This window comes from Amblyomma maculatum, chromosome 4 (genome assembly GCF_055883805.1).
Source record: "Amblyomma maculatum isolate TAMU_Amacu chromosome 4, ASM5588380v1, whole genome shotgun sequence".
NCBI classification, from domain to species: Eukaryota; Metazoa; Arthropoda; class Arachnida; order Ixodida; family Ixodidae; genus Amblyomma; species Amblyomma maculatum.
Genome location: NC_139347.1, coordinates 25,109,975 through 25,135,775, shown reverse-complemented (window position 1 = coordinate 25,135,775; position 25,801 = coordinate 25,109,975). Strand labels below are relative to the sequence as shown.

General features: G+C 45.9%; 1 protein-coding gene across 1 annotated transcript; it reads right to left on the bottom strand.

The window, feature by feature from the left end:
- Positions 1–758: 758 nt before the first annotated feature.
- LOC146190528 (vesicular glutamate transporter 2-like) lies at positions 759–22,308 on the bottom strand. Its single transcript, XM_084599802.1, has 11 exons — positions 22,189–22,308; positions 20,858–20,973; positions 18,725–18,839; positions 17,754–17,841; positions 15,757–15,834; positions 14,876–15,009; positions 10,674–10,805; positions 8,814–8,943; positions 5,074–5,172; positions 4,354–4,484; positions 759–1,240 (listed from the first exon to the last, which is right to left on the bottom strand). The coding sequence occupies exons 1-11, from the start codon at positions 22,306–22,308 to the stop codon at positions 1,016–1,018; spliced, it is 1,368 nt and encodes a 455-aa protein (XP_084455928.1). The 3' UTR covers positions 759–1,015.
- Between the last annotated feature and the right edge of the window lie 3,493 nt (positions 22,309–25,801).

Genomic DNA, 25,801 nt, shown 5'->3' with positions numbered 1-25,801 from the left:
GATTCCACGCCATGTGCTACATCTGTTGCCATATCAACTCCCACGAGCTCAAGGGCCGAAATGATTATATTCGATGTTAGAACAGTGGCAGTTCGTCTTAGAATTCAACCGGCCAATGGGGAGATCTCCCGTGCCAAGTAACGATCACACGCTCTTTGGAAAGGCGTGATGGCAAGTTTTGAACTGGGGCTCTAAAAAAACGTTTAATCCTGTTATATGGTACATATAGTGCTTACTATGTAAGACTAACCTTGAGATGTTGATTTATTTCTAGAACGCTGGAGCTGGCGCGTAGTGCCTTGCCTAGTGTCTCCTTCATACCATTCTTTATTATTTAGGGGCCGCCATGGAGCTTTTATTTCTTTTCCTGCCAGAAAAACATCGACATACCCAGAAAATGTGGCAGAGTTGATACTGCTGAGAGCTGATGCGTGGTTTCTACCAGGTTAATATACATCGCCAGGGCGTCTGCACTACAAAAGAGCAGCACAATGATCAACGTCATCCGCGATTCTTCCGTATCTTGTTCCGAAACAAGCTCACCGCAGCTGGAATTGAAGCCTATCTCTTGAGATGGCCATACTCACTTAACCGCCGTGGTGGACCCTACCTAGGTCATAAACAAAATAACAGACGCTAAACGACTTTTAGTCGAGCCCAAGAATTTATGCTTCATTCTGACTTGTAATGAAGGTGCATGCGACACAATTAAACAAAACTATTAGTGGTTGTAGTTATCATGTTTCTCTGCACACAAATGAGAACTCAGCTAGAAGTCAGCTGGCTCTGTGTTCATTGTCATGTGGAATTTACTTGTCCTTAAAGGTTTGATGGGTAACATCAGTATTTTCTCTCTGAGCAGTTATTTGAGGGCTCACCTCGTCGCGTTACAAACGGCAATCATTCCCTTTGGCGACAATTTATCACCGGCAACAGGAGAGAAGACTGAAAACCCTGCCAACGCGTATGTCACAAATACGAAAACAGTTGGCGACACTTCTTTAGTCTTCATCATTCACACAGTCTCCTCGATGTCCCTCTGGGAGCACTCAAGTTTTGGTGCACACTCCCCGCTGTCTTGTCTTTGGGCGTCATACTCCTCGTCGCACTCATCGCGTTCTCCTTGGGGCCGTTCGGGAAGCGAATCCCACGGCTGCAACTGTGCTTTGCCGTACAGCATGTACAGCAGGGCTACCATCACTTGCACCATCGGGATGAAGACGTGCGCCAGCCGGTGAGCCTGCAAGAAAGCGTCCTTGGAAGGCTGAATGCAAACTGCAATGCCAGCGGCTCACTCTTTGAATGACGATCTCTTCCGCATTATAAGTAATGATTTCATATGATGGTGAACGTGAAAGCTTTTACTACTCCCCTCTATGGTTTCCGTATAGTGAACTAGAATATTCTAGAGCGCTTTATGATTCTGCGCTGTGTGCGCGTGTGCGCACGTTTGTCCTTGACCCGAGGAAAAACCACGCGGAAGCTAAGACATCACTCAGCCGCCGCCCAAACCAAGATAACCGCGCACTCTCATCAGCCTAGTCACGTGACAACCACGACGTCACTCAAGCGCAGCTACGCTGGAGCCGTGGCGCTCGCTCTCTCCAGATTGCATTCGCTGCCTTTAGCCGGTGCCAATGAATTGCAAAAGCTCCCGACTATTTAACGGCAGCAGTCGTCATGGATGATCCAGGCGAGATGCCTCGGGAACTGTATCCGTCTCAGAGGTTGCGAAGACGACAGGCCGAATCCGATCATCCAGTGGACGCAGCTCGCTGAGAGGCTGACGAAGAAAGGCGGGTCGAGCAAAATATGCCACCGCTTTCGCTTTGGTTACTTAGATCTACCAGGGTTAAACATTTGCCCATTTTTTTCTTTTACTGATGTAGATTCAAACAGATATAAGCCGTTTAGGTGTCATGGAAGTATACGCAAGGGTGTAGCTCTTACGCCCCAGTAATTCAAAGATTTCCTCTAACTAGCAACCCGAAAACAAAAAGTCACTGCAAAATAGAACTACAGAGTTTTAACGTGGCTAAACCTAGTATAACGTACGATTGCACTAGTTTGGCGTAGTTGATCTTGGTAGGCGCTAGGTGGTAGGCGCAGATGACGTTGTTGTCTTCTCGACCGATGTTGTTCTCATTGGTGGGCGCGGCGTATCTCAACCTCCAGCAACTGTCGCGAAGAGCTAGAATTGCTATCCATTTCAAAGTAAATTAAACTCACCCAGCTTATCAGGTGAGTTTATATGGTTAAACCAAGAAAAAAATAGGTCACTGGTGATGTCACCCGCATATGAAGAAACAGGAAGACAAGACAGACTACTTCACATATACTCCGCCCACCACTCATCGCTCGACCATGCCACCTGTCAACTACCACAAGCCGGAGCCACACTAGTGAGCCTTATCGTCATCACCATCATCTTCTTCAGTCTTACTATACCCACTGCAGGGCGAAGGCCTCTCCCATATTTCTCCAGTAACCCGGTTCTGTGCTAGCTGCATCCACTTGACCCCCGCGAACTTCTTAACCTCCTCCGCCCACCTAATTTTCTGCCACCCCCTGCTACGCTTTCCTTCCCTTCGAAACCAGTTTGTTACCCTAAGCGACCATCGGTTATCCTCTCTTCGTACTACATGTCCTGCCCATGTCCATTTCTTCTTCTTGATTTCCACTAGCTAGAACGTCAGTAACTTGAGTTATTTCTCTGAACCACTCTGCACGCTTCCTATCTCTTAATGTTACCCCTACCATTTTTCGTTCCATATCCCTCTGCGTTGTCCTCAGCTTAAGATAGAACCCTCTTGGTTGCCTCTGAGTTTCAGCCCATAGGTGAGTACAGGTAAGATGCAACTGTTGTATACTTTCCTCTTGAGTGATACCGGTAAGCTACTAGTCATAATCTGTGAGTGCTTGCCAAATGCGCTCCATCCCAATCTTATTCTTCTTGTTATTTCCTTTTCATGGCCCGGATCTGCGGTTACTACTTGTCCTAAGTAGTAAGTCGCCAGGAGCGGCATATAAAGCCCCGCACTAGCCAAGCCATATACGAGCGCGTCTGCGCGGCTTAGGGGCAGCATGTTTAACCAGGAATTTAAGGGTCCTAGAAGGTTGGATTCCGGTCTCACCTTTTCATCTCAATGGCAAAGCCAGAGTTACCAGCAGATAAAGAAGGAAGCGATGCCGTAGTGGAGGGCTTCAGAAATTCCGACCACCTCGGTATCCTTAACGTGCACTGACATGACACACAGCACAGGCGTCTTGCTTTTCGCCTCCATCGAAAAGTGGCCATTTTTTATCCCGCGTCTGTGGGTTCAGCAGTCGATCATCCTAGCTGTTAAGAAGCCGCGGTAGGGCGAGTGTGACTGGTATATTCCATTTTTACCCTATAGATGCCGGGAAATGCATAAAGCGGAGAGTGCTTTATGGAGAAAGGCTTCGCATATACTCACAGACCACGAAGCCTTTGCGGAAATGTATTGTACCGTTAACGCAGCAACACAGTGGGCAATAAAGTAATTATCGCTTTCTGTGAAAATAATTAGGCGGGTCTGCAAGAGATAAAATTTGGGAAAAGAAGCCATAGAACATTCCAAGCCACTCTGATTCTGTTTTAAGAACAGTATATAATGCGACGTCGGCTTTCCGATAGCGCTCCAAGTCTGCCTTTCTTTGACGCAAAGAATTAGGCTGACTTAATGGGTGAAAAAAAAAAACACAGATCAAACTTCAATAGCACTTCGACTATGCCTCGCTACCAGGCACGGAAACTCGAAAACTATAGTTGCTTTACACCGACAAGGTCTGGGACATAACCGCTCCGGTGGGCAACAAACACACACACTAATAATAAAGACCTTGAATTAATTTAGAAACATCTGCAGTCAAACTGCGGCCGCACAGAGAGTGATGTTTTCGATTTTTCATACGTAAACACTGTTTCTACCGAAATTTTCTTCGTTCAATAAATATACTTTTATTTTTATTCTTACTTTGACTCTCGCCCCGCTGTGGTGATGCAGCGATTAGCTGGCCCTAGACTTCTGTGTCCTGGGATGCGGGATCGAATCCCGGCCGCGGCGACCACTTTTCGATGGGGGCTAAAAGCGAGGCGCCCGTGTGCTGTGCGATGTCAGTGCACGGTAAATAACTCCAGTTGGTCCAAGTGCCAAGAACTCTCCACCACGGCGTCTCCCATAGGCTGAGTCGCTTTGGTCTCATTGACCAAACCAAACAAACATGTGACTCTCGCCAGTTAGTTACTTCGGTATAAATGCAATATCACGTGCACTTAGATGCTGCCAAAAATATGGCGGCACACAAAATGATGCAGCGTTTCATGCTTACCGTGGGCGAAGATGCATCTGCGATTATGAAAACGTTGATCGCTCCCAACACGACTCCGAACGATGTGGCCGAAAGCGCCTTCATTATGGGCGCGTGCTGAGGAGCCATGTCCACGTGACTGGTTTCGATCCCTGCGCGATGATCATTTGACCTAATCAGATAATTTTTATTGCAGTTGCCCGATATCAAGGATAATGATACTGGATGTAGCAACAAAGCAGTGAGTGGGCGGCTGAGCGCATATGCATGCGTGCGTGCGTGCGTGCGTGCGTGAGTGAGTGAGTGAGTGAGTGAGTGAGTGAGTGAGTGAGTGAGTGAGTGAGTGAGTGAGTGAGTGAGTGAGTGAGTGAGTGAGTGAGTGAGTGAGTGAGTGAGTGAGTGAGTGAGTGAGTGAGTGAGTGAGTGAGTGAGTGAGTGAGTGAGTGAGTGAGTGAGTGAGTGAGTGAGCGAGCGAGCGAGCAAGCGAGAGTGAGCCAGCTTGTGAGTGAGGGAGTGGAGTCATCACTTCATTGTATCTAGCGTTGTCTCTTAAGTATTACCTCTATAGCCTACAGGGACAAGGGAAAGTTTTTTGCAATGAGTGATAGTTCAGAACTTCCGAATATCAGCGCTTCCTACTTGAAGGCAACATCTACACAACGAGCACCACGAGCCAAGAAATAATCATATTTCTTCTTTGGTGGTTAGCAAATTGCACGCGATGAGACGAAGTCACCTTACCCACGACAAACATTCCCAAGGCGGCCATGGCTACGTGTTCTATCCAACGACTCTCCTTCAGGCCTTGAAGCATGGTGGCACAGGCATGGATTAAGAGACCTGAAAACGAGATTAGGAACAAAAGTAAGGTCTTATACATCAACCTGATGCCGAAACAACGCTCCATATATCCAAGTGCATCCAGGGTCTCTCGTGAGCCGTGCACTGTTTTACTTTTTATCGCTGTACAGAGATCTCGCTGATTACAAACGGGCGGTTGACTACAAGTGATTCGACACCATTTCTGTCATTTGAAACATATATAGTACATTTGTTTGAAATAAACCTGTCGATCGTGAGAACAACCCAAAGAATAAAGTTTGGTAATTCCGTAATTGAATCCCCATGTCTTTCATATCCACGTGTCATGAGTCGTAACTCCGAAACTTATTTAACACTGAAAACCTACTCTCCAACACGTATCGATTACTAGTCCTAACAACGGGAATCTCTTTCTCAAACGAGGGGCTGAGCCTTCTTTTCTCGGTGGACACCCTTCTTCCCTCATTATCGATTCCAAGTAGGTTAACGACTCTAATTTCCTTCTCTCGCAATGAGTTGAAATCCCTTCTCCTCGGAGGATGTACGGCTGTCGTGCCATCATCGATTTCTGGTGCTAACGACACTAGGCTTAATATAGAAAGTTCTGGCGTACGGGTTCTTACGACTGAACCAAATTGCACAAAGTATTCATTGCAATGACATGATCCTCCGTGTATGAGTAGTGTAGGTGCGAAGAGAGATGTTGGTGCGCGCATACATCTTGTCTAACGAAGGCCAAGACTTTATAGGTATAGCCCCTAGCTCCTTCTGTCACTGAAGCCAAATGGAGCTGCTCAAATACGTAAGCGATACAGGTTTGAGCATCACGTCATACCAAACAAGTCAAACGCGGTTTTTAGCGGGAAAGAGTTTATGAACACAATTTTTTTCGCATTGCACAATAACAAGATTGCACTATAACCATCATTATTACGCAGGTAACCACTCCGGACGATTTCAGTTTTCTGCCATTTATTGTAACAAAAATGATGCACTCAATTTGTTTCATATGGGGCTTTAATTAGCCGATGCGAGCAGATGATCGATTTTGAAAGCTAGATTTTGCTGCGCATTGGATGAGCGCACCATTCTTATCAACATGTCCGTAACAGTGTCTTGCAATATTCTACTGCCGCCTTACAATTAAAAGTTATCTCTACGAAAGCTGGACTTGCTGTTGACTTATGGAGAGTTTTTACAGCAAGAGTTGAAATTAGCCCTGGAATTTTGAGGGGGTGTTTAGACTAAATGAGACCACAGCTGTTCACGGGCTGGATGCGAATGTCTAATTTGAGCACTCTTGTTTACGTCAAGACGCGTCCGAACAATAACGGTCCTTTTTTAGAAAGGATTACCTTCACTGCGCTGATTTCCCTAAAATCTCGACGTTCCCAAGGCCTACTTCGCGAATCTGCGCCATGATAAACGACGCAAATAGTGAAGCCGTCCCCAAACTCCTCTCACAACACAAACGCGCGCCAACATTCGATCAACAAACCCGTCCACCCGGCGCCCACCAGTCGCCCTTTCTCTCTTTACGAAGCCGTTGAACAAAGACCGGCATCTGAGACCATCAATTTCTGCGCGCACTTGACCTATCGTCCCCTTTCGCTATCTATAGATGGCTCTTGGTCGAGCATACGGTTTTACCCGACTCTGTAAACATCTGAATCGATAAATCGATTTGCCTTAGGTCTGTCAGGACTTTGAAACGTTGGTGAAAGGGATGATCGCAAATGACTAGGGTCTTTTTTTCTTCTGACACCGCAAAGATAGCGGCCATATTTATAATGTTACTGATAGATTATTTCTTCTTACATCTTGTGCACTTTATCCTGCACTTTAGCGTTGTTATTACCCGTCTTGGGCAACTTTAGCTTCCGATTGGTGTCCAGAGGCTGAATCTTTGAACTTATATATCGTTTTGAACTATACTTCCACATGTCACTGCGGCATCTAAACTTAGAACAGTTCTAATCCGCAGTTTAGTTAGAGTCGCATAATGTGATATCAAAGACTCTGCTGTAGAAATATATTTCCGCCGTTCGCTTATCACAGCCCCTGTGTTCTGTCGAGTACATATCCTTCCATCTCTCTTTCCCATAGCTCATCTGTTGGTACGAATAACTTGTCATCGTTCCAAAGTGGCTATGTATGTGCTGCCCTTGCAGCTCAGCATTACTGCGACAGCGTTAAATTACCCATTCTCCAAGAAAACATAATTCGGCGTCAGCTTTGTCGGAGTGAGCGAAAACATTATGGAGAACTCTTAAGCTCCGCCTTCAAGGGTCTGAAGTGACAGAGTAAGCTACCAGCCGACATATATAAAGCCTCGCTTTAAAGAAGCCGTATATGAACGTGCCTGCGTGGCCTAGGGCTAAAATGAATGCAAGGGCCCTGGCAGGATGATCCTGATATCAACGTACCATATGAAGGGAGAGGCCCGAGTCGGCAGCTCTTGCCAAACGCAATGTCAGGCAACCTTACGTCCAATCACTGTGTGGCCTTGTCAGCTGCAAGTTACCACCTGCAAGCTCTATGGTTGTGAATTTTTGTTCACAACGGCAACGCCGACGCTTGACCTTCTGGTGAACGGGAGGAAGACTGCACCGGGCACTAATTGGCAGTCAGGTTTTGCGACGTCATGAGACCACATGACATGGTCGAGTTGAGAGGAGCCGCCCATTCGAGTAGCTCCTTTGAGATTGGGGTCCAAGACGGGAAACGAAGCTTTCGAGATGACAGGATATACAGACACGCTACCGCCAGTCCACGCATGCAAATTCGTAGGGCTTGGTGAAAGCGAGTTTACATCGATGTCGGGTAATGTTTCACCTAATATGGCGACTTAGATTGTATGCTAAAGATTATGTGTGACATATAATACAGACATAAATTACGGGATTAAGGACTGAGTGAATAGCAAACTGCAGGTACACTAGTGGACATCGAAAGGTAGGGTGCAAGCAGGAGTCATTATAGCTCTCGCTTCGTGAGTTCCCCCCACCCCCGCCTTCCCTCAATGTACAATGCCGACACAAAATTGTACGAAAATTTCATGTTAAACCATACAGTGCCATTACACGATAAATGTACGGTTAGGAATAGATAACGCATGCGTCTAATAACAGCGCAGCTTTTTCGCACCCTGAAATTTTCCGGCGTTGCTTGTTCGGCAGAAGATGAGACAGCATCCAGAAGTAGCATTGTTCTCAATATATCAAAATCAAAATCAAACCAAACCAAACCAAAAACCTTTAATTCAGGGAATATCCTGCGGAGGCAGGAACTATAGGCTAATATTGCTTGACGAGGCGCCTGCAATCAAATACGTACAGAACTTGCTACAAAACTGCCCCTAGGTTAATACCCGTAGCCATAAAAGGGGATTTTGCGTGTTAACACACTCCGGGCGACATGCCCGACTGGCTCCTGTCAAATATCCCTTTCCATGAAGCTCAACAACTAAGGTTTTCCGACTCATGCAAGGAGGGTTTAAGAAGTAGTGGCGGAATCTCGCCCACTTCCATTTTCCTCTTTGTAAGCAAGAAGTTTTTCATGAAAAAACGAAGTTGGAAGGCATTAATTTATGACGAAAGTTTGAAAATACTAATGCCTCTTACCAAACATGTGCCCATTTCTAGGTAGTGCTATAATACCTCCAGTGCAGGTGAGCCTCCTGGCGCTAGTTGTGGACAGGAGACCCTTCTCGCGCAGCAGGTCGCTGGAGACGCCACAGGTCATCACAACGGCCGCCAACGCCAGCACTGAAGACAGGTCGGGAAAGCTCTGCAGCAGGGCAGACAATAACAAGTCTATATGCTGACACTTAACACACACACACGAACACACACACACACACGCACGCACGCACGCACGCATGCACGCACGCACACACACACACACGCACACGCACGCACGCGCATGCACACACACACACAGGCACACACACACACACACACACACACACACACACACACACACACACACACACACACACACACACACACACACACACACACACACACACACACACACACACACACACACACACACACACACACACACACGCGCGCGCGCGCGCGCGCGCGCGCGCGCACCACGGACACATTTCAAAGGAAGTGTCCCGATCACTTCGACTCTGACGGACTTACACAGCGCGCTGATCACTATGCACTTGGCGCGTCGACGGCAGGCGTGCTTGCACAAGTCTAGTCTGAGTGTGCTGAGTTTCTTGTTTCAAGGGCATATTTGGTCACGGCGTCGATTCCTGAACTCGATACTCGAAGACACTGAGCTCGTCTCAGCTGGCGTGTTTGCTTCAGCAGCCGCGAGGTGCATACACAAACGTCCCTGTCGTCATCCCTGCGAGCAACACTTCCTTTCTTAGCTTGTCAGCGCGCGCATGCATGTGAGCGGAATGCTAAAGTTTCAGTCAAATCCCCAGACCACCGTGTTCTTGCGTAAAGCAGATCAATAGGCTTCATTCTTCTTCTCTACTCTGTTTGGATAGCAGCACGTCAACGAGCGGGCGAGCCCGAGCCCGAGCCTTATTACATCGAGATGACAAACTGACAGCGCTCGGTCACATCACACCCCCGAATTCTCCCGTCTGAAGCGTGTTTGCACAAACGAATCACGTTTCGCCTATACTCCACGGGTGTGAGTGACAGCGATGTTAGCGCTGACTCGGATTAAGGGAGACACGCATTTCAGTAAAACGTCGCTGTAAATAGAATCATGCCGGCAACGTGCTTCCATTTATTACTGACGGCGCTGTTATTTTCCAGTTGCTATTTTAACTAGCCCACCTTTTGGTCTTGTTTGGTTTGTAGAATTTAACGCCTCAAACTGACCCTGGCTAGGAGAAATTTCGACCATCTGGCGTTAATTAACGAACTGGCATCACACAGTATAGACGGGAGTCTTCCTTCTCCCACGGCGGCCGTTTTTCGATGGAGGTGAAAAGCCAGGCCTCAGTGTGCTGTGCGGTGTGAGTGCACGTTAAAGACCCCCAGGTGGTCGAAATTTCCGGAGCCTTGCACTACGTCGTCTCTCATAGTTATTTTGAGACGTTAAACCCCAAAATCCAAACCAAACCAAACCAAACCAAACCTTTCTTGTCGTCTCCATCGAAAAGCGACCACCGTGGCCGGGATTGAAACCTTCGGCAGCTAGTCGAGGGACCTAATCACTGAGTTACCGTAGAGGGTCCAGTCCACTTTTCGCCTGTTTTTTTCTTTTTATTTTTTAGCTTAACCAGGCTGTGATAGGACTGTATTGATTTTATAAACATGCCTTCCTCCTAAATTGTCAGTATGCTGATGCATGGCTGTATAATGGAATTTACGCTGGCTTGTATGCTGAACATAGAAGCGCGATTGTGAGGAATAGCGCACTATGTACACAGGTCTATAACCGCGAAATTCTTGTCATTGCGACGACTCATGTCCTTCCCACTCAAACCTTTGGCGAAATTCAAACGTAAAAGTACAGGTAGCGTGCAATTGGGCACTCACGGATCCGCCTCCGAGGTACATGAGGTAGTTATATTTGCCGAGCCGCTGTTCCGCCAAGCCGGCTGCTACGCACAGGCACATTAGGTGGACGGGAGTGCTCCGCAAGATCTTGTGCCAAGGTACGTAGCGTGCCTGCGAGATTTCGTGAACAATTTCAAGTACTTTCAGTTCCAAGTAACTTCAAGTACTTTTCAAGCTGTTGGGCCTTACCATAAACAGACATGCATACAGTCTCCCAAATATTTAGCAATGTCGAGGGTTGCATCATTAAGTGCAACTTGTAAAATGCTTTGCTAGGCTGTACCGCTTACTTATTCCTGTAGTAATTTAACGTATGAACATGACATTTAATCATGCCACTTGCATGATTCAGCCAGAAATAATTGAAAATGTGCATCTTTTTCTAGAACAAAAAGCAAGATAAGTAGCATACACTGCAGTGGTTCTTGCGGCACACCTCCCCTAAAAGAAGTTACCCTAAAAGATATTCGCCGGAACTTCCACTTTATAGCGTTCGTTTACGTAAAAGAAACGAGATGGATCAGAAGTTCTGAACCATTGGCGCGTATGCTGCTAGAGTTTCGTTTTGCAGCTGCAAAATACGTAGATTTTTAATTCTGATTGAATCAAGCAAGCACTCCAGCCTAGCGTTTTATTAGGGAAAAAGGACCATTGCGCCATGCGTTAATTTCATTCGCGAGAAAACAGCACGTGTCATCGAAAGAAGTACTTTAAACTTTGAATTTAACAATGCAGCACTTCATATTATCAATATTTTCGGAGGGCGCCCTCGCTCGAACTAATTCTATACCGGAGAGTTAGGAAAGTTACCTCCTAAATTTTCATAATAAATGTATGACCCTATATGTACAACTCGAGACTATTATACATAATCTTAATGCTTTTGTTTCACCACTTTACAGGAGGGGCGAGGGTGTCAATGGGCTTTAATATAAAATAACGTATGTCTTACGTGACATGAAAAAAAAAAAGGTGCTTGCCACATGCTATTCTATTCTGTCTGCGTTACACCAAATGCCAAATTACTCTTTCAGTTAAAGTCTTGATTTCCATATGGTGTCCCAAATTAAAGTGTTGGCCAACATTGTGTAACCAGAAGAAGTCTTGAATTTTGTCCAGTGATGTCAGTTTACATCGAATCCGAAGAAAACGAAAGGAACCAGGGTCTTATGACATTGCAAAACATTACCGAATTACGGCAAGGTTACACGAGTGCCATTTGCGGGCGCTTACGCCAGGAATCGGTCCCCCCAATCCTGGTTTATACTTTCTCAAATAACGCGCCAAACAAGCCTTTAAGTCTCTTCGAACACACAAAATCCTCCCTTCAACTGGCCAATCATATGGGGGCAATAGCACACGTGCCTCCGTATGACGCTCTTGAAACAGGTCTAGAGTTCGTTCCGTCTCTGTACACACAGTGAATGTACACGTGCGCTGGCTCTCATTGTTTCCAAAGTGGAAATCATTACGGTCCTGTTCTTCGAGCTATTTTCAGCAAGGGCAGCAGCCCGCTCGAGCAGCTTTCTTCGCAGTCTACATGCTTTCGGGTCTTTCTTATCACGAAACATTCAACTATAAAAGGGCGAGCACGTTCCCATCTCTTTTGTATTAGCTCTCATTCAGTCCGCGTGTGGTTCGCCATTGCTTCGTTAAAATATTTGTTTGCGCCGCGTATTTTCGTGAGATTATGATTCGCAGCAACTAGAGTGTAAAAAGAGGCACACAATAAAGATATTTGCAGCGTACTTGTATACCGTTTTTTTTTTGTATTTAGATTAAACATAAAGATGTGAAAGGCTGCTCAGTACGGCCTGCACAATTGGAGTTTACTGAAAAGCGGACATTGTGTTGCTAATGGAAAAACAACCGACAAACTAACCGTTAATTAATTAGCCATGAAATAATTAAAAAAGTTATGTCTCGGAGATCATCATTATTTTGTGAGATTGGAGACCGTCAGCACCATAACTACCCTAGTTTAAACATTTACAAATCGACATCATTATGAGTCATATGAATCGTGGGGACTGGTGCGCGAAACCAGCCGATTCCGAAACCCACGGGCGACAATGGCTGAAACTTGAAACATCATTCCCCTTGCACCTGGACGGCAGGCCGGAGCCTTTGATATGCACCGCCCCTCTAATTACGCTTCTAATGTTGTGTAGCATTTGCACACCTTCATCAAATAGTAACGCCTCCAGCAAAAGGAAGGAAGTGATATGCAAATCGAAAACCCTCAGTACGGTTACGGCTGCGTAAGGTGAAACTCAGCGACGGCTGTTAAGCATTTTTATCTCGTTGTATATAGAGGTAATGAATGACACCATTCTGCACATGTGTGTTGTTAACTTGTTATAGAGCTCTCTTTTCAGTTGTCCGCTAATACGTGTCAGTTTACCAGCACTTCTCTTGTCCGCCCTTCCTAGAGGGGTTCTATACAAAAATCTTCCAAGAGCCCAGCACCACTGTCGATGCGCGTGTCCTCTGGCTGGGCGTTTTTCAGCAGCCGTCGCGTAAGGGTCGTGCTACATTCATCTGTAGTACATAGAATATAATGGTATTATGTTCTAAGCACCATAATTGATTCGTTCACATCATTCGCGGTAACCACGTACCCTCTGCACTTTCCTCCCCTTCCTCCTTCGAAGACATACATACCTCGGTCTAGTTCCTCTGGCAGCCACTTTCCGGTTACCCCTTTTTGCGCTTCCGCTAAAGCCCGCTCCCTCTGCGGTAACTACAATCCTGTTCCGAATTCATCCACTTTTTCTCTACACTCCCTTCTCTAGTAACCAACCTCTGGATGGTTGCCGGGTACCCACTGTCCGGGTATGCATTCCTACTTTTTCTGCATACCCTCGATCCACATTAACGGTAACTTTCCTTCTTCTACGGTAGTAAGTAGCCTCAAGATGGTTCCTCTGGTAACCACATTTGTGTTCTGTGTTTCTCAGATCGTCTTACGGTTTTCCTTTGACGACAGCAGCCACCCTCCAATTGCCGATTACCACTACTATTACACTGACATGGGATTAAGAGTACTGCCACCGTAACAAATAATGACAGGGCAGTAATGTAATGAGGGGAAAGATTGTTCTGAAGAATTCTTGTATTGCGTGGGGGGGGGGGGGGGGGGGAGGTAACCGTTCAAGCAGCGCAATAACTGTTCGTACTCAGGTAGTAGGCTTATCTCAAAAGCGTCGTCGTCATTGTGGCGCAGGTGGTTTCGGTGCGCATCTAATCTGTTCCTCTCACTTCGTGATTATTTCACTTCCATCCGCACGAGCCAGTCTACAAGCCATTGCACTTTCCTTTCCTTGCTTCGTGCAGCCCCTTGCGCCCACACGCACAAGCCATACGCCTTATACGTCAGGATGTGGGGGGTCTGTTTCTCGCTACCCAAGGGCATTTCTTCCTTCGCGATGGCCTCAAATCTGACCACGTTACAAGGACATGACCTGGCCGAAGACTCATGGGATGCTGATTCGTTCTACACCGTAGAACAAGGGTCCTTTAACACTAAGCATTGAAGGTCTCGGGTATAGAACGAAGATTCGTCTTGCAGTGAAGCTGCTGTATCCATTGGCGTTTGTGTCATAGCCTTGATGTGACGTCATGGTTGGTGACGTGGCCAGTCGCAGCGCCGTCAGTCGTGATGAAGTAGTGACCACGTGACCCCCGCCGTAACGTCACTCGAGAGAGCCCTCTGGTGACGTACGTCACTCGGGGCGACAGGGAGGAAGGCTATCATAGTGCCTCTTGAAATTCTATGCATTCGAGCGGGGAGGATAATCATTCATTTTATCTTCCAGCAGGGCTACAGTGCATATTGAGGCTTTATTATTAAGCGTTGCAGCTTTGCCTTAATTGTGCCACTTCTAGGATAATAATGTATCTTTGTTTCGTTGGTTTACACCGGGAGGTGTAATGAACACTTAGAAAACGAATATTTCTCTTCTCTACTTCAGTAATACAGCATCTGGATATTTGTGCTGCTAGGAACTGAAAAGGTATGCTTAGTTTGGAAAACAGCCGCTACATATCACATTTTTGCATGCATATTTGTGAAATAAAGGGTCTAATAAAGGATCTATCAGGAGTTAGACTGCGTTCATATCGCAGCCATTAATTGTGTAAGGTAACTTGCTTCCGAACAGCTGCATGTTGCGGCATACCCTGGAGTTTGAAAGCGTTCGACTGTTTCCCTCGGTGATGCGAAGCCTCTCCTCTTCCGTCACAGATTTGTTGTGGCCGGGGTCTTCGAAAAACAGAAGATACCAGAGCACGAACCAGGCAAGGCCCAACGCAGCTGCGAGGGAAATTGGGTGCGAAACGCCAGGGACTGTTATTTCCATTACGAACAGAAAAAAAAAAAGAAAGATGTTAAAAGCAGGAAAGCGTAAAGTTTGAATACCCAAACTTAGTATTCTTGCAGTGGTCATTTCGGTGGGGTATACCTTCATTTTGTAGCATTATAGACAACGACTCGGTATAGCGAGTATTTTCGAAGGCATTCTCAAGTACACTTGGAGCTAGCAACTGTTAACTAGCTCTTCAAGCGCACACATGTGAGTGCATTGGATGCTGTGTGATATGCTTGTTGGGGGCACCTTGCCGGATTGGATGTTTTCAGAGATCAAAAAGAGCTTATACTACGTATATTTCAGATTCTTTCGGATCGCGCACGTTTAGCCACAGCCCTGAAGTAAGATTAGAAAGGCTCCAAGTGTATGAAAGCTGAATGTCATAAAATTATAGTAGCTCTCGACTACTAGCTGTGCATTGCCCACCAACTTTTATTATATCTTGTTATTCTGCGTGTTTTTTTTTTCTTGCCCACTATACGTAGCATAGCATTATGTTTTGAATACCTACATGTCGTGACTGTTCTGCGCATAAGTCACCGCTGTTCAACCATCTAGCCACTCACATTTATGAGGAACCACCCGTAGTTCAACATTATAAATATTAAATTACTGAGCCGATGAATCAATGCTGTTAAGAGAGCACAAAGCCATCTCGAAATTCGAGAAGACTACGTACACTCTTTTCTTACCGTTTGCGAACATCACAGGTGACGTGACGAATTCAAAGGCCACAGCTTCAAACATGCAACGGCCTCCAAGCAGTGTGGCTAGCAAAATGAATAGAAACAGAACGCAGGAATACACGGTAAGCAAAACGCATCTCCGTTCAGATGCTGCCACGTATCAGGTAATATATCAGAGCGTTATTCCTTTCCATCATTGGTTATACATAACAAATATACAACGTAACTAAAATATGTTACAGTGATGTGTATCGACTTCATCCCAACTCTCTTGTACAATGGTTCAAGCTACAGCTAAAAGCAAGCAACGACACAACGGGTACGCGGAGGGGTGTCAGAAAAAACAGTAATGCATCCGGATAGCGTTATCGTCAGAACAACGGCAATGTTAGAAATGTCATGTTATGTTATGTTGTGTTACGTTATTTTACGTTATGTCACGTTATGTTACGTTATATTACGTTATGTTACGTTATGTTACGTTATATTACGTTACCTTTAATATATGCTTATTTTCCTTGTTTCGTCGAAAAACTTTCGCGAGAGTACTTCCCTTGCTATTAGCAGGAGGAGAGGTTGAAGGATGATCTCTAAAAACGCGGGATTTAACAGTACTTCAGGCTTCCTCGAAAACTCGCTTTCCCCGCGAGTGAAACGGGCTCGCTGCACAAACGAACTTATACACCCGAACACAGCAGCTTCGATATGCACACATAATGTAGAGGTATCTCGAAATAGGTCACCGAAGCCTTCAAGTACACCACACGAAATGAATTACAGTGAAATTTAATCCTCTATTCCAGAATGGAAACAAGCCTCTCAGAAGAGTGTGTCTGCAAACAGGCAACCGTTCTCCAAGTGCCACACTTAGCCAATTAAAGGTCGGCCGCGCTATGTAGATCGATTCTCGAGTCGCAATTTGGAACGCATATCGGACATTGGAAAGATACCCGAGAAGAGATAGATGCACACTTTTAAGAGAGTGCACTAAAATTTTGAGACGTTCAACCTTCGATTTGACTTTAGTGCGAAAACGCTCACATGATCGTCAGTGTCGAACAACGCTCTTTGTTATGCCCCTTCGATTGCCATAGCAACTGTGACGCTCGATGCTTCGGCAGCGAGTGGGCAGAGCCCCTCCCCCTATCTCCTGTGGAGCGCCATTTGTTAGCAATGCATTACGAACAGACCTCCATGCGGCTCCAAATTTCTCCTCTCTTGTATCAAAATTGTGACGCAACCGCTATTTGTGGGGCACCCAGTATGATGTCATATCATTTCGCTACCCATTTAGCATCCATCTGTTAGCCAAGTTGGCTATTTTGCGACAGCGATTCGTATTGACGACGCGTGTACCATCACATGTATGCTGTGAAATAAAGACGTTTAACAGCGGGGAATTCTGTGCCAGTCTCTCATTAACCGCCAAGCAAAACCATGCCAAATTGTGCTTTCACGAGTATTGATTAGTTTTGGGTGGATTTCAACTCCGGCTAATTTCTGATGTGCTTTTTGGGGCACCGTTTTACTTGAATGGTACAAAAAACACTTTCATCTCAACATTACGGCACGCCATGAAAGCGTTCCTCACAGCCACTTTCGTGCACTGATATGGCGTAGCTTAACAAAACGGCAAAACCCTGACTGCTTCTGTAGCTTCCCTGAGATAAACACGTGCCTGCTGATACATGCCCTAACCATTTCCAATCAAGCTTAATAGTTGAGCCCCTCATCTCCTCACCAGTTTTTGGGCCAGTGATGTCAGAAACACAGTCTTCTGTTGATTCGCTAACCTTGCTTGAGAGAAGCACCTTGACAGGTTGGTTTACCTAAAATATGTTCTGTCTCTGAGACGTGAACGTTTCGCCTTTGTTTTCTGTATTGACTCAATGTAGCTCAACTCAGCGTACTGTTAACTATCTCATTATGTAAGGCAGTGACAAGCAGAATTATTGCCGTGGAAAAGATTCTGACATTCGAAAGGTCACCATCTCGAAACGTACTGGATATAACGATGGCAAACATGGTCGTCCGCTCGTCTACGGGAGTCCAGTCAGCCAAGACGCCATGGAGGGACGTTAGCACAAATCCCTAGAGGTAACAAAAGAGAGGGGGAAAAAAGATGTACAAGCAATGCACGACGGAGTGTAACGAAGCATATAATTCGTTTGATCGGAGTCTTAACTGCCCACAGAAGTACATATCAAAAGGTTCGCCTCGTTTTGTCGGCAGCCCGTGCAGCTTTTGTCTTGATATTTGCTTCGAGCATTTTTATCTTTGACCGCTTCTCTCAGTATTAGGTGGTAAACGAAATACTCCTTCGTGGCATCCCCCCCCCCCCTCTTCGCTCATCATCGCAGCTTTATTTCATCAACAGATGTAACCAACCGCCCCTCTGTAGTTTTATGCGTCTTTTCATTTACACTCCTGCTGTGCAAAATCGTCGATACACTGAGTTACTAGCGCCTATAAATAGACATCACACAAAATGATTCCTCGATCCTTCAGAGCAACCTCTCCCGATAATATGATGCGAATATCTACAGAAAATCAAAAGTTTCAAGGCGCACTGCCTGCTTGGCAAAGCACGATCACGAAAAGAAGTGGGAGGGGGACAGGCTTCAGAATTACCAGTCAGCAACGTATAATCGGAGTTCAAAGGCAGTTTTTTTTTTTTTTTTTTTTTTGTTCTATAAGTTGTCGGCGATTCAGTGTTCTGTTGTATATATATATCCTGCTGTTTTGAAATTACTAAATTACAGAATGGATTCCCGTTACGCTGTCTATGCCTTTTCCCGAAATTGTCAATACTATAGAAACTTGGAATTTTGCCACAGCCCTTCTCGCAGGAACTTCTTTTCCCTTAGCACGTGGCGTCAAGCCGCCGTAGCAGTAGCAAAAAAATAGAAAAATAGAAAAAAAAATCTGCAAACACGGGCACTTCGTGCGTCACGAGGAGCGGGAGGAGACCGACCTCTGCTGCTCCGTTGAGGAACTGAGCTCCGGCCAGGCCGTGGATGCCGAGGTGAATGGCCAGAGGAGCCACTTCCAAGAGCAGCGACAGGGCGAGCAGCGATGCCCCGAACACCCTGTATTCGGAGGAGGAACAAAGGCTCGCTGTATTCGTTCGCACATTGGGCGTGCGTTTCTTTCGTGCCCGCGAATATAGGAAAGTGAAACGCCAACCAAGCGTCCTTCTTTTAAAAAATCAACTATCGAGTACTTGTAATTATGTCTTTTATTTTTTATTTTTTTTTTTTTTCAGAAGCAAGAATATTTTCTGGCAAACCACGTTTCGTGGCTTGCTGAAAGAGACGAAATATAGTCCATGCTCGCTGCCTGGTAATCAAGCTGCATACATTTCTTTTTGCCAGAACAGGCATTTGTAAATGGATAATGTAGCGCTCCAATCTGAAGTAAACATGCAGCAGAAAATTGACTACATGGCAGGTATATTGTTTGGGAACGAAATCTGACTGTTTTCGCCAACCCAGACTGCACATTGCTAGGAAAGGGTCATACGAAGAATGTTGTTGGAACAAGGCGATGCGTGCAATTTTCTATATTCAGGAAAATGAATGACGCTATGAGGAGCGCTATATACGTCGTAAATGCATTTACGGTACAGCGTGATCCTGCTCGGAGTTCACGCACGCACGCACGCACGCACGTACGCGCACACACACACACACACACACACACACACACACACACACACACACACACACACACACACACACACACACACACACACACACACACACACACACACACACACACACACACACACACACACACACACACACACACACACACACACACACACACACACACACACACACACACACACACACACACACAACACACACGCATGCACACACGCACACATGCACGCACGCACACATACACACACACGCACGCACGCGCGCACGTACGCGCTGAAAATGTGGCGAAGAGGAACCGTGAGAGAGAGAGGCAGAGGGGATACTTTAAGAAAACCGAATCAGGACCACAGACTTGTTCTTGCTAAAAGGCCCGACTCACCGATATGAGCCTCTGTGGTACTTAATTACTCTGTAAACTGTGCTCAAGATATGTAATCATTAACGTCATTTAGGTTAGGCCAGCTGTGGAACAAATTTCTTTTTTGTTGTATGTACGATTACTAGTTCTGATTTATCACGTCTACTAATTTCTCTTCCCACGGCTATAGTACCTTTCTGCCTTCCTTTGGAATGTGAGGGCTACCATAGAAGACAATATCTCATGCGCCCTTCGCTTGAATTCAAATTTGCCGAAAAAACAATGTTTTCATTTCATTTTTGTGACATTTATACTGACCTCTCTGACAACAGAGAATAGAAGCTAAGAGAATAAAAAATGCAAACTTAACTAAAAGCTCCTAAAATAAGATAAATACACAATAGAAAGAATTCATAAATTTGCAATTGACGTCTGATAAAGATAAAGGTACAAAATTACAAAGTGCGCGTTGGCGAAACCTGTGCAGAAGCAGCGCCGCAGATCTTCAAACACTTTGAAAGCGCAAGCACGTGTTATATATGGCGCACTTCAGTGAAAATAATTGTTGCACATCCCGAAACTGCGTTTTGAAGTGCGCTTTTAAACATATATGTCCAAATATATTATACTTGCTAGCGATATAAATGCTTCCAGCCCTACTAGAATTAACACAGAATGTATTATTTTCCATGTGCACTAATTTAACCGTCTGACTGTAAACATGACGTGAGAAAATTAAAGAAATGCTAGCCTTATTCAAAGAGCGTGTCAAATAGTGGTATGATAATAGACCTTGTGAAAGAAGCAGCCGCGTGAAAGCTGCGAATGAATGATTACTTGAGTGTTTTAGAGAAGAGCCCGTATCCTGGAATTGTACACAAAACAGACATGAGCATTTTGGTCCACACGCCTACTGGTTGGTGCCTTAAATGCGGTGGTGATGCCGCATGACAACAGACCACTCGTAATCCCATTATGACATCCCATCTGTAACATCAGTTGTCAATAACCGTTGCACAAGGGGAAATGTTACAAACTTCCCGCTGTATGCAATAAAAGCGATAAAGCCCCTTCGTGCATATACCTGTTGGCGCCGTAGTCGACGCTGACCAGCGAAGCGGGCAGCAGCGAGAGCAGGAGGCCCACTAAGTGCGAGTAGACGAACGGTTCTTTTTGCTGGTACGAGAAGTAGTCCTTCCACTGCAAAGTGAATGTAAATATTGGGTGCGTTTTCACGGTCGCTGCAGGTGACAGCGCCTCGAAGTGAAAATATACACTGAATTCCGTTGATGGATTTTGGAGTAACTGTGTTCCCATGGGATAACCCTGATCAGTTAAAGAGTTACTTCGTGCCTATATAGAGACACTTATATCAATATGCTTCACAAAAGCTTGTGTGATGCATGGCTTCAAAACATACCAAATGTCGCAAAATACTTATTACTTGCTTTTTCTTGCAACCTTGGTTCTCAATTGCGTGCTGGTTTTCAGTATTCAAGCCCACCTTCAGTTCTTGACAGATGGAAGAATTCCGGAAGGAAGGAGCTTTGCGGAAGGAGCATCCGCGAAGTTACGTCTTCCTCGTTAATGTCCTTGTTTTAATATTTCTTCTGCAATTTAGGTTCCGCCTGTGGTCTAGAAGATAGCGAAGTATATAGCTGCTGGCTGATGACAACCATCCGATTTGGCTTTTACCTTCGTGGAAAAATTGCAACTGCAAAAAACGCAGTGATCACACACTTTAGAAAGCCTTAGAGATTTACTCTTGTAGCCGATGGTACAGCCTGTTTTTTCTTCGCCTGAACTGCCATGCGAAAAATTAAACAGTACCCGTAAGCAACGCCTTAAGGGCATGACGTGATATCGTAGGCTATCACCCCACATGTAAAGCCCCGCTTTCATCAAGCCATATGAACGTGTCTGAGTAACATATATGGGGTGAGTGAATGCAAAAGACCCTGGCAGGCTGATTCTAATGTCACCCCCCCCCCCCCCTCCCCCCATATGAAAGGAGATGCCCGAGTTGGCAGCTCCTGTCAAACTTAACGTCAGGCAACCCTACGTCCAGTCAGAGTGCGGTTATGTCAGCTGCCAGCGCCTTGCTCACGATGTTTCCCCCACAACGCCAATGCCGACAATGACGCCGGATCTTCTGATGAATGGGGCCTTTAACGCTAACGCGTTAGAAGCCGGAAAAGAACATATCATGGTCATTACCCAATGTTTGTACACACTAACTATTGCAGAGCTTAGCAATTATTTGTCTCGCGACCGCCGAGAAACCCTACACGTTGGACACCAAGAATGAGTGCGCCGGACTGCGCCTCTCGCGCAAGTGACTGACAGCTTCTGTGCTTTCTTTCTAGCGCTCTTCGGACGTCTGAGGATACAGCGCTAGAAAAAACGCCAACACACCTTTACGCAGTATGCCGTGAAGCTGATAGTCTGCCAGAGGACGACTTGGACGCCGATAATCACGAGGGTCACCATCAAATATCGCTTTGGCACGACAACGCAACTGCATTTGTCGCTCATGTTGCTGCGGGCCGGCCTCTCGGAGTCCCGGCCGTCAATCCCGCCGACGCACTCACGCTTCGAACACACAAGGCGCCAGACGACACTCGTCGTCTCCTGCAGCAGCTTCGGAAGCGATCGCCGACGCACACCACGCCGCGCACGTTGTCAGTCGTGCCGTAATTCATTCTTCACGGCCATTGTGGCCGTGCATCCGATTCAGCTTTCTGACAGGAGCTTCTGGTACGAAGAGCGTCATCACAGTCGTAGGTCCTTTGTTTGTGCCCTCTCTGATATGGTTCCTGTCACGGAACTGTTGTGATGTGTATAACCAGCCCGCATATATTCGTTTCGCCAGGTTCGAGTCTGCCGCTACAACATGGCACCGTCTCCGTGCCCGGCTGGGCCCAGTGCCCCGTACATCCACGCCTGCCACATACGCCGTGAAGGTCGCGGTTGGATGTACAAGCGCTCAAGATCAGTGCTCTTTCTCGGCCGTCTCATTTCGCGTCTGCCTGTCACGCCTCGCCGAGACTGCCGGAATGCGCGGTGCAATGGGCGGAATAATATCTAGGTGACACGCTTATGAGAGATGGTGGGCCTCCATGTGTGCTGAGTGCTGACGCGCTGGTGGTAATCCGCTTATATCGCTAAAATTGTTTCAATAATTTTCCTCGATGTCCAGTCATGGTGACATGTCTATACGGATTATGTAAAACCCTGTGTCTTATTGCCTCATCAGGCAGTATATATTCGTGCACTTCGGTTTTACCGGTAGCCGTCAGCGGGTCTTTCATTTCCAAAATATTCTCGCTTCAGAGCCAATATTTCAAGAATTTTTAACTACTTTAGCACCATAAAACAACTTCTTTCCACACAGCATGATGTGTCCAAAACTATTCCATGAATCAGATGCGACCAAAGTATCCGGCACTGACTGTGTACTGACAGTGTAATGGGGCAAAAAAGAAAAAAATACGGGGGTGCTTAATTATCAGTATGGGATGGCCATGTATTATCATCTCTTTTCTTGGAGAGCTAAACGGGTCCGATTAGTGCATTAATTAGCGCTAGCATATTGTCATTCGTTAATTAGCTCTCCATCTGCCGCGGTAAACACCCGCGGGGTTCCCATGGCATACTCTCAGTGCAGGTTGCACACTGCTCCTCAGCCCGCGTCAGGACCTTCTCCTTCTGGGTTCTTCCCGTCATAACCCCTCCCCCCCCCCCCCCCCCCCCCACATACAACTCTCTACTCTCCTATAAAGGACAGGAGGATTTCGCACTTGCTACCTTGCAATCTGCCGACTGTGGCAAACGGCTTGCATGTGTTCCGTGTACAACATAACGTATGTAGCAGTTTCTAAACCAAAATGTACCTCTGTGAACTATACCGAACTGTTGCGGACTGTGTCCCGCAAGCTATGGCATGCGCATACTGCGGCGGCTCACTGGCTGTAGAATTACACTGTTCATCCCAAGGTATGGAGATAGGTCTTTGTCGCCGACCTCATTTCAATGAAAATGAAATATAAAATCATTCAAAACCAGTCGAGGTTGATGAAGTGATCAAAATTACCCCGGAGCCCTCCTCTACTGCACATATTTTTCCTCTCCTCTTTTTCTCTCACATCTTTCCTTTTCCTTACGGTACTGAACAAGCCGAAAGGCGTGCAAATGTAATCGACTGGTGTGGCGCAGTAGTCAAGTTGCTTCTCATATTTAGGGCGCAGGTTCAGAATAGACCGCAGCGGCTGCGTTTCGATAGGAGCGAGACACCACACCACTTCTGTGCACTGCATAATGTCAGTGCATATTAAAGAACCCCAGGCTGTCAAAATTTATTCGAAACTCTCGACTGCGGTCTCTCTTTATCCTTTCACTCCTCCTTCCCCCTGTATTTCACGGTGCATGTCGATCTGGCTAGATGGAGAAAAGCCAGTTAAACGTTTTTCTTTCCCTCGTAATAAATTTTCTAACAATTTTCTTACAGATGCTTAACAACATCGCCGTAAACGTGATCGTGGACGCAAGCGATTACGGCGTCAGTGCGAGAAGTTGCGCGCTGATGAAGCTGACGCAACAAAATGTGGACAACTAAGCGAAGATGTATGAAACGCTGTCGAGCTTATGATCGAGAGCGTATGAAACGCCGGTGTCAAGCTATCGAGATGCATGCATGCCAGTCCATTATTACAAGCTGCAGCGTATGTCTTTGTGGATTTTTAATATCACGCGAGCGGCGATTGCCCTGCGTGGCTTCGCCGGAAGACGAATAAGAGGACAAGCATCTGGAGTGAACCTTAAAGCCCAAATACCCACATTTATTATCTAGATTCCGATTTCTAACTGTTCAGACGCACCCAAGGATGTAGGAATCAGATTTTCACCAATCTCTGTCTGATTTTGTTGTTTTTTAACTCCGCAAGTAATTCTGGTTCAAAGTTTACTTGATCATTTAAATATTCGCCTTCCTATAGCATTCCTCCGGTGCAAACCAGCGGGTCCACCGTTGAAACCGTCTTTGACCATGTTTCCCCCCATATTGCTAAATATTTATTACCACTTATTCTATATGGATGATTAGAATGTCATTTAAGATGCCTTCCTACAAGCTTAATGATTGCAACCAATGTATCTCAGTGTAATTAAAGGCAGTTGTGGGTATATATACCATTTTACGACCCTCAGAGAAACCGGTTTGACATTTACGACCCTCAGAGAAACCGGTTTGACTGGGCTGTTAAGAGGGGGTGTCAACTCTTTCCTTTGCTGCAGATGCAGCCCAGAGCGCCAATATGGCTGCACTCTTCACCCTTCCGTAAAATCGTCTATATTGTCCGCTTCTAGGCTGGTCTTTTTCTGCATGTCTTCCGGAATTCACCATAATTTTTCAAGTGGACTTTTTGGTGGTGGTACTTGCTCTACAAGAACTAGACTCCCCTTTTTCTTTAGTGGCTGTCATTACCGACTCTCTCCTTGTGTTCGTCCCTCTCTTTGCCAGCATATTCTCCAATCGTAAACACCCTCCTCACACTGCTCCCTCGATATTTGAGACTTGTAGACATGGCATAGGTACTAGGTCACAATAATTTGACTTTAAATATACTTGCTGATAGCTTGGCAAAAGCGTCCCTCAATAGCCCTGCGTTACCTATATCCCCTGGCTACAGCGTACATCCCAGCAGCGAGGTTTCGGAGAAGCATTTTATTAAACATGTGAACTTGACATCTTTTAAGATACGATGATTACATGCATCTCAAATATTCTTGAAGTAGGAAATTATGCCATTCACAGCAACTTGAAGTCTTACTAATGCTGCCGTATCCCACCCCTAAATTTCTATTTTCACAGTTCTGATTTGGCACTTTCTCCCGCCTGCGCATTTTGCGGTGAACAGGAATTATTAGATCATTTTTTTATTGTCCTTCCGCCGCTTGACCATGTTGAGAGGACGGCTGCTGGAAAAGCCACTGCAACAGCTTGGCCTCAGTTTCAGTAGCCTGATCTTAT

Bases quoted from the DNA above. Each gene is read 5' to 3' on its own strand.
- LOC146190528 (XM_084599802.1), bottom strand. From the start codon at position 22,308: ATGAGCGACAAATGCAGTTGCGTTGTCGTGCCAAAGCGATATTTGATG. The intron at 8,944-10,673 runs GTGAGTGCCCAA...GCCCTGCTGCAG, and splicing joins TGTACCTCGGAGGCGGATCC to AGCTTTCCCGACCTGTCTTC. The intron at 4,485-5,073 runs GTAAGGTGACTT...ATCATCGCGCAG, and splicing joins CTTGGGAATGTTTGTCGTGG to GGATCGAAACCAGTCACGTG.